The sequence below is a fragment of the Pygocentrus nattereri genome, chromosome 23 (assembly GCF_015220715.1).
Source record: "Pygocentrus nattereri isolate fPygNat1 chromosome 23, fPygNat1.pri, whole genome shotgun sequence".
NCBI classification, from domain to species: Eukaryota; Metazoa; Chordata; class Actinopteri; order Characiformes; family Serrasalmidae; genus Pygocentrus; species Pygocentrus nattereri.
Window position 1 is genome coordinate 5,649,845 of NC_051233.1, and position 19,149 is coordinate 5,668,993.

The 19,149-nt window shown below is 41.3% G+C and overlaps 1 protein-coding gene across 2 annotated transcripts in view; it reads right to left on the minus strand.

Moving 5' to 3' along the window:
* Positions 1 to 19,149, minus strand: part of LOC108442885 (astrotactin-2) — a 759,455-nt gene that overhangs the window by 83,315 nt on the left and 656,991 nt on the right. For both annotated transcript variants that reach the window (XM_037533175.1, XM_037533174.1), the window contains exons 18-19: positions 9,396 to 9,529; positions 6,612 to 6,760 (exon numbers count right to left, since the gene is read on the minus strand). In XM_037533175.1, the coding sequence (XP_037389072.1) occupies positions 6,612 to 6,760; positions 9,396 to 9,529 (283 nt within the window). The remainder of the gene's footprint in view (positions 1 to 6,611; positions 6,761 to 9,395; positions 9,530 to 19,149) is intronic.

Consider the following 19,149-nt stretch of genomic DNA (forward strand, 5'->3'; position numbering starts at 1 on the left):
TATAGACAGATGAACTAGAACATTCTCCATGCCCAGCATTGGTCAGAACAAAGCTAAACATTTTATTTACTTTAATTAGTAAATGCAAAACATATTTGTGGGCGCTGACTCAATTGCCTTAGGTGAGCACTGTGGTTGGTTGTGAAATTTCCGAAATATCACAATGTGTGTGGGGTAAGAGAGAGAGAGCTGAGGCAGACAGACAGAGAGAGAGAGAGAGAGAGAGAGAGAGAGAGAGAGAGAGACAGAGAGAGAGAGACAGAAAGGAGAGTGAGGGACTTGAAGTTTGCCAGCATAAGAGATTATGTTCTCTTTTAAAATCTGCAAGATTCTTTGGCCAAACACAAAGATCAGACTTCAAGCGCAAGTTCTAGGCCGCTGTTTCCAGCCTCGTGACCTCCGCTGGCCATTTCCCTCACAAGTGTATTGCAGATCAGGAGTGCAAGCCAACGGGCCGAAACTTGAGCGCGGTGTTTACTTTGCAATTATCCATTCAGCTCTTTGAGAAGCTGAACAAGTCTCTCTTTTCTCTGAAGTATAAACGGTAGCTTTCAATTCGATTTTTCTCATAAACAAGATGCAGGATTTTCCTGGAGGCTCAGAAGAGTTTAATCCATATTCATGTAGCTCCAATCAAGTCTACTACGAGGGCAAACTGGACATACTGTATTGGAAGTGAGTGACAAAAAAGCAGGCAGTCTAGCAGAATCCGCTTCACAAATAGGAGAGCAATACAAAACCATTAACATTGACAACTTCCTTTAACTGACGCAAAACATTTCAATCCTTTCTTCTTATTAATCACTCGGTTTCTCAAAGGTGTTCCTGCATTTATAAAACATGTAAGGAACGTAATCTAACAGAGGTGAAAGTATGTACATTTTTATTTAGCTTGAGTTACAAACTATCTTTACGAACAAGAAAATACATGAATAGTAATCCAAATCATACCCATCTCTACCTAATAAGCGACATAAGCAGCTGCTTAGGACGCCACAGTGGCCAGGAGGCACCCAACAACTTCTGAAATATTATTAAACCTTTAATTGTGTGAATGTTGATGGATGAATCTGGAGGCTAAAAACAGAGAAGGAAAAGAGAGGATGGGGAGAGAAGCTTTACAGTGAAGGTATGTTTTTTTTTTTTTTGTGGAGTTAATGTTAATGCCATTTGCTTTGGCTTGTAGTTGGATAACATGACGTATTGAATCTGGGGCCTATCTACTGAAGTAGGTTCAGCTTAGGCAGGTTTTCACACGAAGTGTCTACTTCACAAATGCGGTTAATGGGTTTTACAACAGCATTTAACAACTTTCTTTCTCTGATAAGCCGGATTTAGATACTCAGGCTGTGATTAGGCCTTGTGCCCCAGAGTTATACTGATATAAACGTAGGTTAGCTGGCTAAAGTTAGCTGGGACAGAAGGAGATACTGCATTGTAAGATAAAACAGTGAAAAATACTGAGAAAATTGAACCACAATTGAACCACAAACGATCATCCACTTACCAGCAATACAGAAATTAGCCAATTATAAATGTATTTATCCCTCCGGAGTCAAAGGGCATTGTTTAGATTTTGCGTATATATATATATATATATATATATATATATATATATATATATATATATATATATATATATATATATGCAAAATCTAAAAATGCTTCAATGCTTCATTATCCCCATCGCTACTTTCCAAAACCACTGCAGCAACTTCAGCAGCTGTGAACTTATTGCATGCCATTTCACGTGTCTCCAGTGACCGAATGAACAATAAAGGGTTTGCGACATGATGAGTCAGCCCTTAGCGATTTCCTGTGTGTCCCTTGGTCAGTTTCAAAAGTGGATGGACACACATACCAACACGGTGAGAGGCAAATGATGTGTATCTCAAATTTTCTTCATAGACTTATAACTCTGGACGTAAGCCGCGGATGATCTCTCGATAAAATGGAATGGAAAGAGCGACGCAGCACATGTTTGTGCTGTATTATCACAAATAATAGAAACCTGAACACCGAAACGTCAAATCTCACCCACACGGGTATTTGTCAACCCCAGAGGGAAAGCCTGAGGTAGTCATTGTCAATAATCAGACTCTAGTTTCTTAAGTACTTCAATGACTGTACTTCTGGGACACCCCCATCAAAAATCCCCCCCCCCCAAAAAAATCCTGCTTAGGGCCCCTGTTCATATCAGTCATGAGTTATCATTACTCTGAACAACAAAACAGTCATAAGATCTTACTAATCCAAACAGCACAATGCACGAGCTAAATGGAGTAAGGGGAACGTTTTGTAAATTGACTTTGTCAGTTTAAAGTTTGCATAATTGAAAGACGAAACGATTCTCGTCACTGCAAATACAGAAAGTTGTCAGTTCTTCTTCACCAGTTGATAAAGCAATGGGATCTGACGCGCTCCTCATACACCAACAACAACAAATTTACTGTCTTGTACAGATCCAAACCCATAAAGCCGACAATGAACAGATCAGAGCACTATGTGTGTGTGTGTGTGTGTGTTGGATAGAATCAGGTCCAAGAAAAACAATGAGACACAGATTGCAGAACTTTTCAGCCTAGACTGACCTGGATCATTGTACCTGTGCGGAGAGGACCATGACTGATGACATGCCAAAGAAGCTCCTGGCTTTTAAATGGCAGGATTTATGAACTGGTGACTAGGACACTGTCCAACCACATCAAAGACACGCCACAGGTTCTCTGCCACCCTGACCTGCACTGAGAAATTTGTGAGAGAGATGGGAATAGTCAGATTCAAGTTTCTTTCCCCAGCTGTACTCATCCTTCCATTCCTTTTCCATCTTCCTGGATTAGAGAATACGTGGTTTGTGGCCTGATTAAGCAGCGGTGGATGAAGTACACAAACCGTGCCCTTGAGTTAAAGCAGAGACACCCAAGGTAAAATATCACAGTAGAAGTACTAAAGTATTTACCTTCAAATGTACTTAAGTATAAAGTAAAAGTACTAAAAGAGTAATTCTGGCTCTGATCTGGTCCTGTTATCATTTTTATAACCAGACTGGCTTCATGAACTCATTTCAGGTGAAAGTCCTCCAGCGTCTCTCTTGGTAAACCAGTCTTTTAATAGAACGTCATTAATTAGTGACGCTGACGTCTATTAAAATGATCAGAAGCACAAAACACTGAAGGTAAACAGTTTCCATCAGGGAGAACCGAGTGGCTCTGAAATCACTTTTTACACACAAGCAAAGTTTCAGTTTCAGATTTATTTACAACTTAGTTCCAAGTTTAAGTTGAATAAAAACTGGCTTTAAACTCAGGATCACAGATGAGCTCCTTTACTATGTTGATCTGTAGGCGTCTGTTCATAAACATAAACCAGCCCAAACTCATTTACTATAAAATGAAATGGTGTTTGTAGAAATTCAGAAAAAAGCCGCGTCAGTCTCGACTGCATATGTGGACATATTTCTATATTGAGCTCTATTTACACAAAGTTAGGTTAGTTCATCATTTATGTTGAACAGACTCTCCCAAAGTTTTACGCTGCTGCGCTGACGTTGAACCGCGTGCTGCACTGGGTCGGTATGACCAACAGGTCAAAACCAGCTCTAAACAAAGTGACCGCTGGGCCCTGATTGGTGCTCTGGCTTTGCGCTTCTTTCGTTTTGACATGTGACGTTTTTATACACACAGAAACCAAAAGGAACGACAGATTTCTCAAAATGTAGGAGGAAAAAGTCGGATATTAGACTCTGAAATGTAGTGGAGTGAAAGGAAAAAGTCCAGAACGGAGAAACTTCAGTACAGATACACCAAAAATACTAAAGTACAGAAACTAAATACATTTACTCAGTTACTCAGTTACTCAGTTACTGTCCACCACTGATGTTTAAGCAACAGGCGTTGACTTACCCTTTACTTGAGCAAGTACCCCCTTAACAGTAAAAGGGTTCTTTGGAACAATACTAAAGAAGAGCACCTTGACCCTAAAGATCATTTCAAAAGTCGGTTCTATGAAGAACCATTTCTGTCAATAATATGGACGTTGTTAGAGTTTAAACCTTGTTTGGTTCATCTGGGTACCTTTAGTTTTAAGAGTATAACAATGATATAATGGCAAAGTCCAGATCAACACTTTGGCTGCTGTTCTGCAAACGTTACTGCTAGCTGCAACTAAATGACGCTTTGGGGTGCCATATCAAAAAGCACGGCCAGTTTGTGCCGTAGTGCAAAATCTGTAGACCTTAGCGCCTCACATCTGCTACAGAAACAGCAGATAAACTATGGGGGGAATAAAATGGACTCGATTTTGAAGAGCACTCCAGTCCAGTTTGGCAGCCACAGCAAAGCTGATGTGAGACTCAGCCTTTCGAGTGCTCTGCTTTTGATTGTCTGCTGCTTTGAAGGCGTCCAAGTCCCCGCAGTATTTAAGAGCCACAAGATGACCTGGGTTCAACTCCTGCTCTTCTTTTTTATTTATTTATTTATTTATTTTTGTTCTTTGACATGTTGGACTTTGACACTGCCTGGAATACATGTATGTCACGTATGTATATATCACTGCATACGAAATCATCAGGCAGGGAGTGCAACAATTTCTATTGTAAAAAAAAAAAAGAAACAAAGGCAGAAAGGGAAATTCAGGCCATATTGTCAAAACGGCTTCTTTCATCATCATATAATCTGTTGTTGTTGACGTTGCTGACTTTTTGCCAATCATGGCTTGGGTATTGCTAGCCAGGCAGTATGTCTCCTACTGCAACAGCTCCTTCTGAGAGAATTCCTCATGTTGAAAAGTGGTCCGTTCCTTCCATAAATCCCTGCACTTACCAGCTCCAGCTCCATATCATCACGACTGATCCCCACGCTGAGAGAACAATAGATGTATTTCTTCTCATATCTCTCATAAAATGAAGTTATCCATCCTCGTATTTTACAATACCGGACTGATGGAACAGAGTAAAACGTTTCCAAATCAGAATCTGTGACAGGACCTGTCAAGATCTTCTGTCACCTGATTATGGGCATCATCCAGCAATCATGGCTCCAAACTTTTCAGAGATGCATTGTCGTTGCTGTCATTGCAGCACAGTAATATTAAAGAACGCATACAAATTTATGGCCACACTTTGACAATCCAGCATCGTTTATCTGCTAAGAAGAAACTCTGTCTTTTATTGACAGATTTAGATGTTTGGAAGAATTTGAAAGGTTTTATTTTTTGGGTTGTGGTTTGGTTTAGAGCAAAATTCAGTCGGTTTCATAGAAATTTCAATTAATATCAAGATGAGTATCTACAGTGACCATCAAGATAAAGTGTTACCAAATTTACAACTAACATATTGGCCGGCCAATTTGGAGAAAGTTGAGAGGACCCTGAGATTCTCATCTATCGGCTGAACTGGATGTAATTGAAAGGGGCTCCTGAATAAAGAGAATGCGTGAGTCACTCGCCATCTGCCCCTTCCTGACTGACACACCCCTGCCAGGAGGTGTCTTCATGCCCTGGCTACATTCATCAGCCCTCCTCCGGCGTAGACGAATTGTTCTGGACGATTCATTCCGATGACTAAACTTGGCCCAGACCACCTTTTCCCTTCCATAACCCTCTTTGACTGTCGTCCACACTCGCGCTTAAAGCAATAGGTCAATGAAATGTTCCTTCATCTTCGTCAAGCGCAGTTGATCAGACAGGACTTAGCTCTGCACTAGAGCTACATGGCTAATAAAACGAATAAGTATATCGAGGCCGCATGCTCAGAGCATCTCAAACTGTGTACATTTATTAAATAATTGCAAGCAGACTTACTTATGTGGTTGCTGATACTACATTTCATAATGTTATCTATAAAACGACCAGAAATCCGAAAAGTTCAGGCTTCAAATTGATTTGCACTGTGTGAGCTTTGCAGCCTAGTTTTGTCTTCTTTTAAACAAACCTAAAGAGCCAAACTTCAGCCATCAAACATGTCTTGGCTAATTGACTACAGCTGGGGTAAGGGGCAATTTATCTAAACTACCACTTAGGGGTTTATGGGTAAAGAAACCTTCGTCAATTAGACCTGCTAGTTTGGTCAAAAAGGTGATGTTAAGACCACCACCGGCTTCAGAAACCCCCACCGCATGCCTTTATTGCTCTGGACAATTTGTTCTGATGACTAAATCTGGCTGAGTCCACCTTTTTTCCTTCCCTAACATCCTTTATTAAATGCCGATAGCTCAGCGTCTGACTCACGATCTAGGACTTAAGGGTGGAGGGTGGCGAGAATGGCGTAGGGTCAGGGCCAATTAAGAACCCTGTAAATCTCTCCCCATTCTCCCTTCCTTCCCTCCATCCCTCCAGCTCCTGTAACCTTTTCTCTGAAATGACAGAGCCTAAGTGGGCTTGACGGAATCAACAAAGCCATCAATCACTAGACAAGTGTTTCCGGCCAGCCTGGAGGGGCATACGAAGCAAGACGTCATATAGAACAAGCAATTTCCCAGAATTGGGAAATTGGATTTCTAAATTCGTCATAGTCATAAGATTAGTATACCCACATCCAGACTACCACAACCTTCTTTCACCTCGCCTCACTGTTGGTCAGTTATAATGAAAGTTATAAGTTCCAGTGAGCCTACCTGTGTAGATTTCTGCCTCTGATGGGTCTTCAATACGCTTGTGCTGAATGATGTAATCTGCCACCTTGTAGCCAATCAGAGGCTCCACATCCACCCACTCCAAACCCACCACTGTGCTAGATGGCTCAAAGTGAGGAGCCAACCTCATCCTGCAAAGAGAAAAGCCCAGAGTCCTCATACATGCCACATATCGCTGTTGTGGGAAGAAAACCATGTATCTCCAACTTGTTGTTTTTTAGTTTTTGACAAAATTTGAAAATGCCTGTTGCTCCTTACATTGTGTGTAAATTTCATGATTAATGGACCAAAAGAAATGGCACAAAATGACTTGGAAAAAAGTCTGGTTCCATTGACTTGCATTAAAAGTGAAGTGTGTTTTTTCCTTCTCCTGCAAGTTTGCATTTCGGAGGTTTTCTTCCGACAACAGTGATATGCAGGTAAAGGCAAAGAAGAAAGCAAGAGATAACGCTTAACATTTACTAACGGCAGAGCTTAGCAGTAAGCTCAGTAGCCTTCTATGACGTCTGCAACCAGAACAAAAAATATGCATTGCTATGATGCCCATCAACAATTTGGGGATATTTTGCCTTTTAATATTTTCAGAGTAACTCCTGAATAGCCAACTGCAGCTAATCCTTTCAATATCTTTAGCATATCTAAGCTACATGTTCTTCAGAGGCCTTTTTCCATTGTAGAGCCAAATGGTTCCCACAGTTGGACTATGACGTTTCATTCCAGAGTGGACTCACAGTTTCTTTCTCTCTCTGATATACTGGGTAAGAGTCTAACATGCCACAGAAAAGGGCTACTCTCAGATATCTCAAATTGTGTACACCGATCAGGCGTAACATCATGACCACCTCCTCATTTCTACGCTCATTGTCCACTTTATCAGCTCCACTTACTGTATAGCTGCACTCTGTAGTTCTACAGTTACAGACTGTAGTCCATCTGTTTCTCTGATACTCTGTTACCCTGTTCTTCAGTGGTCAGGACCCCCATGGACCCTCACAGAGCAGGTACTATTTGGATGGTGGGTCACTCTCAGCACGGCAGTAACACTGACGTGATGGTGTGTTAGTGTATATTGTGCTGGTATGAGTGGATCAGACACACCAGTGCTTCTGAAGAAGCACCTCAGTGACACTGCTGGACTGAGAATAGTCCACCAACCAAAAAAGGGGGTATCAGTCACTGTTACAGATGGACTGTAACTGGAACAGCAGGTGTCCCCTTATCTTAAAATGTAACTTTTGTGTCACATTGCCCTCAAAACAACGTCTATATTACAACTCCATTACTACACAGTACCTACCTAACAACTACACAGGAACTGTCCACTTATTTTAAAGTATTACTGCACCACTGGGACGTTCCTGTGTGGAACATACATGTGTAATTATACAGGCTGTACTAAATCGTCAGTACTTACATTGCTGTTACATATATTATTGATGTGTAACTACACAGTTGTTAGAGACACTTAATATAAAGTGGGTCCGGGACCTCAAACCCGAATCATGTTTGAGTGATAAAACCCTTAATATGGCTACTCAATGTGCTCAGAACTGCTTGACCCTACAGCAGAAAAGAGGCCATGTTGTCTTCCTTGGTTTGATTTGCCAATTTTATTTTCCAAACTATTGTTAAAAGCACAAACTGAAAGACTTTTGGTCCAGAGGTGGTTTTAACATCTGAAAGGTTTGAGTGTTGACATCACACCAAAAGGGCAAAATTTGGCTTCTTTCTCAAGGTACCACTGTCACCAATGTTGTCACCAATATTTATCGGTGTGATATTGTTTTCCTCTGTATAAATGGTTAGTTTTTAATATGTTAAGTGTTGCAAATTGACAAAAAAACTTGCACAGTTGTACTAAATTTGTACTGACATTTTGACAAGCAAGTTGTTCCAAACTTTGGATGTGTGATGGCCAGTGTACGTGCTATTAACTACTACGACATGAACAGAATAATGACAAATTTAACCATATGACAGCTCAAATGACGGACATGTATCTTGGTAACTCAGTCATCTTTAAAAGGTTAAAAATAACCAAGTTACCAACCATCTGAGCTGTGATATGGTTACTCCAGCTGTCAATATTCTGTCCGTCAGTTACTGCAAGTTAATGCATTTTGCTACATAAGCGACCATGTAATTACATAATATTGTGATTACACGGTGGCGCAGTGGGTAGCATTGTTGCCTCATAGCACCTTCCCCTTAGTTTGAATGTTCTCCTCGTGGGTTTACTATGTTGGGGGCAGTCGTGGGCTGGAGGTTAGGGAACTGGCCCTGTGACTGGAAGGTCACTGGTTCGATCCCCAGCACCGACAGTCCATGACTGAGGTGTCCTTGAGCAAGACACCTAACCCCCAACTGCTCCCCTGGCACCGTGGATAGGGCTGCCCACCGCTCCGGGCAAGTGTGCTCACTGCCCCCTAGTGTGTATGTGGTGTTTCACTTCACGGATGGGTTAAATGCGGAGGTGGAATTTCCCCATTTGTAGGATTAATAAAGTATCACTTAACTTACATTTCAATAGCATATGAAAATGGCTATACTGCTACACTTCTAGGGGTTAATATCTGATAGAGAACAGAAACATTTTGTCCATCTTTGTTCTGAAGGTCACTCATTGCCAGTCTTTATGACTCACAGTTACGTGGCGCTTCGGAGCGTAATGTTTCCAGACCTTCCTGAGGAAGGAATGAAACTGACAGACAGCAATTAAAAGTGTGTCTGTGGGACCCTGGGAGTAGAGGGGTGGTGGTGACTTACACAGGCTGCCTCAGGGGGCTGCAGTTGGGCAGGCCGTCTTTGCCAAAAGCACTCAGGTCGCAGCGGCACCAGTTGTCGATGACATCGCCTTTGCCAGCGCACCAATATGAGCTCATGGCGGCGCTCTTGAAGGCCTGCGAAAAAAGGGGAAACGGAGCAGGTGAAAGAAATGTAATTATCTGCAGCTCTTTGGTGGAACGTGGTGAGTCATGCCTCCAGAGCGGCAGACTCTCTCTCTCACCTTCGCTCGAAAAGTGGTGTGGCTCTGCGAAGCTGGCCCGAGCGAAAGCATCTCTGGGTGCTTCGCATAGACACGGCCCTGTCTGCTTTTAATTGGAAACTGTGACAAGAAAGGTCAGACTGTGTGACTGTCAAGGCTATGACAGGATAAGCTTGGGAGAAGGAAAGAGAAGGAACACACATGATAGCATGTGGCAAAGCCACAAGATAGATTGCTTTGGGATGAACTGATTAATGCCTTTAGACAACAAATCATGCATTAAACCAGTGGGTTCCAACATTGGTCCTAGACTACTCTTGTCCTCTTGGCAACTTTCTGCTTGATCCAACAAATCAGATAATTGACAAGATGTTCTTGAGATTAAGGGGGTGTATTAGAGCATGTATAGAACAGGGGGCCCCAGAACAAAGACTGTGAACCACCATCTAATTGGTAGATTAGATGTTTCTGATTCAGGGTTTTTAACCAAGAATTCAAAAATCGTGAGATCCTTGACCCAAGCAAGGTCCCATCTGCCCCTTCTTGACCATTATATCCCCGACTAGAGGTGTCTTCATTCGCTGGCTACATTCATCAGCCTTCCTCAGGCATAGACAAAATTGTTCTGAATGATTTGCTCAGATGATTAAACCTGGCCCAGTCCAGTTTTTCTCTTTACGGACCTCCCTTATTAAATGCCTGTCATCTAGACAGTGACTCATGAGCCGTGAATTAAAGCAGTAGTGGTTATCAACCCTGGTTCTTGACAGGTTTACACATTTTTGTGTTCTACCATATCTAGCCCACCTGATTCAACTCATTAATTCATCTCTATCAGAACTACACAATTTACATATAAGCTTCACAGTAGTCTTCACATGATTGATAAACCTATGATTCAAAGGGTTTATTAGCTGATTGGGTGAATCAGGTACTCACCAAAATATGCTTTGCAGGAGTGCTCCAGGATCAGGACTGGAACCCACCAACAAAATCTCTTAACCCCAGGTTTTATGTTCATTAACTATGTTTCAGTCACTACTATGAAATAATGTGCATATTATATGGTGAGGAAAGTGAAGAAGCGTGAAGAGTGGACCTGAACGCAGGCCTTGGAATTGAATTTGCATCATAGAGAAACTTACAAACTTAGAATTCTTTATAATAGTGGTACCAGCGATGTCCACATACATTTTATTTAAAAACCAAAACCACCATTGCACCTTCCTGAGTGTTCTTAAGTTGTCACACATAATGTTGATGATGGTAAAATAGTGATTAAACTAAAAAATAAATCTAGCAGAGCCATGCATGTACAACTGTATGCAAAAGTTTGGACACCCCTGGTTAAATGATTTGTTGATTATATATATGTATATATATATATATATATATATATATATATATATATATATACACACACACACACACACACACACACACACACACACACACACACACATATATATATATATATATATATATATATATATATATATATATACAGTGTGAGTCAAAAGTCACAGGACAGGTTTTATTTTATTTTTTATTTCATTATTGACTTTAATCTCTGGGGTCATCTCAAACAAATTGTGTATGCTGAAAAAAATCTACAACAAACACCACCTTCAGCACCGCATCATGGAGGCTTGTGACAGCATTTCTCCAGAGATTCTCATGCGGGTTCATAACGATTGGATCCTGCGCCTTCAGCTCTGTGTTCAGCACCAGGGACAGCACACTGAACACGTCAACTTTCTGCGTTGAGAACTTTTGAACCACAAGAGATGTTGCAAATCTGATTGCAAGATTGTGGCAGATTCTGGTCTTCTTTGATCTGCTACATTGACTCACCCTGTGTGTGTGCGTGTGTGTTGCTCCATACCTCAAGAAATTTACACACAATGTAAAGACGAACAGGCATTTTAAAATTATATTAAATACTGAAAAACAGCAAAAATGGAGATTTGAAGTTTTCTTCCCACAACAGTGATACAAATAGATAGAAATTGTGAATTATAATTTGCAGAAATGCCATATTTTCAAAAAATCAACAAAACACGTTAAGTGACCATGGTCAAACTTCGTCATATCGGTGTACATCTCCATCATGAATTAATAACAAAAAAAAAACATTTTAGGCTGAAAATGCATCTCAGAACTATAAAAAAACAACGTGTCAAGCAGGGACATGAAACTCTTCAGGCATCTGTTCTAATTTAGAAAGTTTTTGAACATTTCACATTGACTCTTCATCTTAAACACTGAATTATGCAGAAATTTGAAAAACTCTGTACTATTCCCCTTTAAGGGCTTCAGTGTTCTTGACATTAAAACCTCTCTCAATCTGTCAGCTTCAGTCCAGCCAAAACGGAGATGGCAGCCCGCCCCCCCGCCCCTTTCATTGATAGCATCACAGGGGTTCCCTTAGCCATGCCTCAACTCTTGTTTACATCCAGGCAAATGCGTGTGAATGGCCTTGCTGAATGAGCGGTTATTAGAGGGGAGAAGGCCAGAGGGGGGGTTTCTGCCATCCATCCATTGCAGTATAACGACTTGCATGAGAGACATCTGGCAGAAGGCTAGAGCGAAGGAGCAGTAGAGAGAAAAAGAGAGCAAAATAGAAGAGAGACAGGGCATAACTTGGAGGTAAATAGACCAAGAAGGTGAAAGAATGCGTTACAAATAAAGTGAGTGAGTGAATAATGAAGTGTGACAATACAAAAATAAAAAAACACAAACAAAAACAAAGCCAGAATGGCTTAATTGAGACCACGCCATGTGGAGCAACACAAACGAGACCATGATAGAACCGAAAAGGGCCTCCATGCCTCTGTGAATGAGAAACAGACAATCAGAAAACACAACAGGAAGTGCCGGGGCAGCGTGTGCATGCCCATTCACAGACAAACAGAGGAGGAGGAAAAGTGACTCCGTAATGGTCATAACCGCAGTCTTGCCTTTGCATTTACCACCGTCAGTTTCCTAGAAAAAAAACCCACTCCAAGACATGCTTGACTGCTTAACTGCACATGTGAAAAATAGACAAACTGATTATTGCCATGTTTACGTTTGACAAGTAATGCAAGCCAGTTTGGACAAAGTAAACAGGCAGCGTAATTGCATGTGTACATGTGTGCTTGTGTGTTCGTGAGGAGGTTCGGCTGCGGGGGAAACCAGGGAATATCCTACTCCCTGGAAGGAATCATGTTGATCTTTCATTAGCCTTTTTAGGGTGACACAAAAACAAGACTATTCTGCCTTGTAGTTTGTTCCGTTGTCCGGTTAAGAAAATGAATTCTCGGTACTGTTGTGTTTTTGCTATTCTTCAATATCTAAAGCTGCAGCACCAATCTGGCTCAGGGTAGCGCTGTAGCAAGTTCAACCCAGGTGGTCCTTCATAGCCTTGCAACTGTAACTATGCCTGGGATACTTCTGAAAAGCTTTAAAATATGTCTGTAAATTGGAAACGTTGCCCAATTTCCCAAAAGATTGGTGTAGAAAGTGAAATCAAAGTGAAATCAAAGACAAACGAGAAGTGTAAGGTCTCAGTTAATGTGATACAGTGCATTACCAAACTTGAACACTGAGCACGCATTTTCAAAAGAATCGTTAAACCAGCAGTTAAACCAAAACCGACTATGGAGAGTGAGTTAGCAGCCAGCTAATGCTGGAGTAGCCAGTCAACACGGGGCATCATTTTGCACACCATACTTGCTGATACAGATAGCGATACCATAACAAGTGACCTACTTAGAATTAAGGAGTTGTTGCTGGAAATGAGTGCAATGTACCTTAACAGTTAAATCTTTACAATCTAGCTGATTTTGAAAGATGTGAATTATCTATGTTACATTAACTACTGGCGTGGTGGGTAGCGCTGTCGCCTCACAGCAAGGAGGGCCTGGGTTCGATTCCCCGGCTGGGTGACTGGGGTCCTCTCTGTGCATGTTCTCCCCGTGTCTGTGTGGGTTTTCTCCGGTTTCCTCACACAGTCCAAAGACATGGAGTCAGGCCAATTGGACAGGCTACATTGCCCCTGTGTATGAGTGACTGTCTGTGTCTGTCTGTCTGCCCTGTGATGGACTGGCGACCTGTCCAGGGTGTGTCCTGCCTTCCGCCCGAAGACTGCTGGGATAGGCTCCAGCACCCCCCCTGCGACCCTGACGGAGAAGCAGCTTAGAAAATGGATGGACATTAACTACTAGTGTTGCCGTGGAGAAGAGTGGATTTTGGTCCATGTCAGAAAAACACTTTTGTAGATAAAATACATTTCATAGCTTTATCAAGAAATAAATAACATACTGTGCAACTGAGTGCTGAGCAAATATGCTGAGAAAATAAGCAGCTTTGCTAACTCTGTGCCCTGAAACTTAAACCAGGTGGTGATGGTCATGGTCAGAACAATACAGTATCACAAAGATAATACTAAACAAAAACCTCATACTAATGATTATACCTCGCAAATCTAGTTAGGCAAACAGAGTAAAGTCAGCATATACAGACTTAAGCACTACAAATGTTGACTTTTTCACCTCCTTTTCGCTATCTTATGTGGCACCACCCGTACTGGGGATGTGGTTGTGATTGTGTTTGTGTGTGTTTGCAAATGGGCTAAAATCGCACAGTGTATGTCTGGCGGGAAATCTGCGAAGGCAGGATGTTTAAAGTAACCAGTGACTTTGTGTCCATCTGCCCCTGCATCAACAACACTATGCTGTCAGAGCAGACCGTCATTCACTGCCAGCTTCGGCCGTTCATTTATGTGAACGCCACTGTACACTAGGCTTACGTGATACTGTATTAGGTGGTTTCAGTTGTTGATGTTGGTGAATTTTGTATGAGTATGATTAAATGAGCTCAGTATGGAGCTGATATCTGATACTGGTGTCAGTATCGATACATCCCTAACTGAATGTACACATTATTTAATATTATCTGTTATCTTTTGATCTGATCCTGTTTCCCCACCATAGACAGGAATCAGATGACCTTTGTCTCCAGGTTAGGGTAAAACCGACTCAATTAGTTTGGTTGTTCTACTGCAGGGAGTCACACCAAAGTCAGCTGAAGTTCCAAAGAACATCAGTATTTACACACACATTATCTAATTAGCTTATCCTCCTGGGTCGCGGGAGAGAGGGTGGGTGTTCGGGAGCTCTCTTTCTGTGAGGCGACAGCGCTACCCACTGTGCCACCATGCCGCCCCTGCCAGTACCAGTGTGCCAGTTCACCACATGTCGTCATTTAAACAGAGGTAAAGAGCTTAGGATTGATGGTGGACTACTGTAATACACTACTTAACTCTTACAGACACCCACATCTCAAAATCCTGATATTATTCAGAATGCACAGCCCTGGAATGAAAAACCATGTAGGCACACTACTAGTAAATGTACGTGACTATTAGCTAGACAGTATGGATGTTTCAAGGGTGCCTTGACACAGCAATTGTCCATCCATCCATCCATCCATCCATCCATCCATCCATCCATCCATTTTCTAAGCCGCTTCTCCGTCAGGGTCGCGGGGGGGTGCTGGAGCCTATCCCAGCTGTCATCGGGCGGAAGGCAGGATACACCCTGGACAGGTCGCCAGTACAGCAATTGTTTTACTTGTAAAGTATTAAAACAGACCATTCACACTTTAGTCCAAGCAGTTTCTATAACGGGAAGCTGAATTACAAAAAATGCCACTGACTCATTGTTTTGTGACGTCACAAAAAACCAATGCATTTATGTTTATCCGCTGTTTAATGTACAGCAGTTTTGCCCCATTTATTCACAGTGAAGAAAGAAGTGTTTCATTAAAACAGAGCACATTTACATATAGTCCTCTACATCGGGCACAGTCAAAAAAGCCTTTTTGATTCTAAGGGAGAAAATCGTCATGTTAAAATAAGTTGAATAAAAACGGATGAATTAATTAATATCTTTTTTGTCCCCCAACATGAATGCCATAAACAACCATTAGGGAAAACTATACAAAAAACAAGCATAATATGAGTCCTTTAAGAGCTCTAGGCTATGTTACAAGAAATTTCCATTATTGAGCCAAAAAGCTAAAAGTTAAAGGAGATGTCTTGCTGAACAGACCCTTGAACTGTATATGACACCTTGTTTTGTAAGCTGGACTTCAGAGAATCCCACTACCATTAACAAGAAACTGGGTGATCACGACCTTCCAAATGTATTTATCTTTCACTTATCTGTATTGAGCCTATTAGTGTCCCTCTGCCCTGTCTGAAACCTGTAAACACTGGCCAGGCGGCCAGAGTGATTGATTCATCGAGTACGACCCCGAGAGCTGAGGGACCTCAGTGATGGGGTTGTTCCTATCACTCAGGTTAATGTAGCACGGGAAATGTGCCCTGCTTCTAGGAATGTCTCCAAAGCGTCTTCCAGGAAGCGAGACCTTCGGCTGAACCCGAAGTTCATGAGGGGATACGGGAGACACTGATGCAAGTGACTTAATCAGAGAGTGAAGCCAGTGGACAGCAAATATGAGCTTATGGGCTTTTGGTGCCCACAAGAAAAAAAAATGAGTCATTCATTTTAATTAAATTATGTTATAAAAACAAAGGATAGAAGCCAGAACTTAATTGGATGTGCCATAAAAAACCTTGGACCTGGATGACCACCAAAATGGTCACCATCAGATAAGCAGTACTTTCATCTTCGAGAGATAAGAGAAAATCAAGCTCCACTCTGTCCATCCTTCCGCTATAAGATATCTCAAAGCTACAGGTCTGAAAGGATGTATAGCTGTCAAAAAGACATCATTGAGAAAAGTAAATTAGTGCAAAACTAAATTTGGACTAGAACACCAAAGCTCAAGATCTGAGATGTGGAATACAGTTTTATGAGCTAATAAAACTAAATTTGAGCTTTTCAAAGATCTTTGGGGGTCTTCAAACCATATCTACAACCATCAGACAAGCAAGGTGGAGGCTCAGTGCAACATCTGGAGTTGGTGATTTAGTTACAACTGAAGTTTTTACTGAAGAAGTTTTGCTTTACAAGTAAAAACCAATTTGAGTGGAAATACTCTGGAAAATGTCTGATTGGGAAGACCCTTGTACAACAAGATAAAGACCCCAAGCACACTGCTAAGAAAATCAAGAGGTACTTTTCAAACAAAGAAGCTGCTGAGAGCCTTGAGAATAAAGTTTTAGCTTTAGCTAGAAAAAGTCAGCTAGTTAGTGGAGTTAGTTTGATAGCCATAACCAATAGCTTATAAAGTGTTAAGAATATATATATATATATATATATATATATATATATATATATATATATATATATATATATATATATATATATATATATAAATAACACTACATTTAACTAACATCTTGGCAAACACTCTGTCTACCACAAATACTGACAATGCAATGTCAGCAAAACGAATAGAGTACCAGCTATTAATGACAATATCAATTAAAGACAAAAGCCCTTTCCCTACAGGCTGTGCCCACTATAAAAATATCATGTGGACCACTGCTTTAAGTGGATTTCGGCCAGCTCTCTGTAAACCCAGGAAAATTATTTTTTGCTCTCCACCTGAGCTTAGTGGTCAAACACTCATAGGAGCACCATTAAAGTCTTTCTACCAGACTGAATATATTGGATTTGCCAGGCTTTTGAGGGCCCACACTCTGGGTAAGCACTTTCTCGAGTAACTAGCATCCATCCATTAACCTCCTGCAAGCCCTATCGCCTCTACACATACAAGAATCATGAAAAAAGCTTATAAAAAAGTGTCCCAATAAGCTTTTAATTCAAGATTTCTCCTGACACGATTTGCAGACAAAGTAGGAGTCGACTCTGAGCACTGAGAACTTCCCCGGGCTTCAGCCGAGGTGTCTGTAAGCAGAAACCGGCCAGGGAAGCTGCTTATGACAGCCGTCTGGAGATATATACAGAGCTATGAGTCAGCGAGCAGTACGCCTTGTTGAAAAGGCCCTCCATCATCCCACTGGGTCGTGACTACGAGCTCCTTGTTGGCAGCCTCCACTGATGTTAGCTTATTGGTTTATCAGTGCGCTCATTCGTCTGGATCAGTAAACAGGGATATCTGACTGAAGCCTAATTGCTTGTTTTTCTCTTTGCTTTGTGTCAGCGGCCAAGAGTGAGATTTCATTAGGAGAAATCCACTCGTCCCATAAAACGGATTATGGGGTTTCTATGAACTCTCACTCCGAGGGTACTAACAGGGTAATAATAGTGTGGCCTAGCACGGCGTAAAGCCAAAGCTAGACGCTTGAGTGTTAACAACTTCTGAAAAGTTGTAATCTAATATATAAACAATCTTGACAGTGGGTTTGTCTTTGGAGAAAAAAAAAGTGCTAACGCTTCACAGTTATACTGTAACAAAAGCACGTCATGTTTTTACATTAACAGCTTCTCACTAGCAGACGGGAAAGTTTCACAAACATTCAGCACATTTGTGAGAAAAAGAAGAAAGGCTTTTATGATTTGAATTTAATAAAAAGTTATTTTGAGCATACAGCCTCATTTTGCTGAAAGAAAAAGTATCCGATTTTTTCTTTCTTCTTTTTTGACATCGAAACAAAAGCGGGAAGATGAATACAGACAGGAACCTGTTCATACAGAGCAATCAATCAAGAGTCAATCACGTAATGTGCATTTTTGTGTCCATTATTTTCCTATCAAACAATTCAATAATTACATTTAAACATATTTATTTTACTCTTCTACAATACAAGCACCAAGGACTTTTATTCTGGCATGTTTCTCAGAAAGAATAGGCAGCATATTGCATGTGACCTTTGTGGCCTTTTCACAAAGTTTTGAGTTTACAAGTCAGGTGGTGTGAATCCAGGAAAACCATGAACATGTGTTATTGGTGTATTATACAACAGTTCGTTTCCGGGCCAAGCAAGCCGATTGGTTGGGAAGCGTTCTAATTCCTGATATTTCGCCATAACATATACAGCTTTTTCACAAACACTGTATCACTCCTGTAAAAACGACGTTGCTAAGCAACAAGTTTGACGTGTTTGTACTTCTTACTATGCGCACAAACAGAAAACGGACACTTTTAAGATCATATTTGGCCGACAGCCGATTTGGTCCGACTCTGAAGATGAGACTCCACTAAATTCCCAAACTGTCGTCACCACTGAGCAGCTTTTCAGTCGGCAGCTGTGACAGAAGACCAGCTGAACAACCTGGAATCAGCCAGAAACGAACCCAACACCATTCGCCAAACGTGTCTGATCTTCAGAGTCGGACCAAATCAGACTGAGCCGTAAAACTGACCCAATAAAACACAGAAAAGCTGCTCAGTGGTGACGCCAGTTTGGGAATTTAGTGTAAGGAGCTGGAGAACGAACTGCCAGAGAGTGGGCGGAGCTCGTTACTCTGACGTAGCAACGAGCTGCTCGTTAAGGAGCTATAATTAGGAGGAAGGAACTGAACATTAAAACATATTAAACGCCGCGTTCACGGCCAGTTTATTCATTTCTTACTGTATTTATTTAACTGTTGTATTAAAGCAGTAGAAACTCGAGGA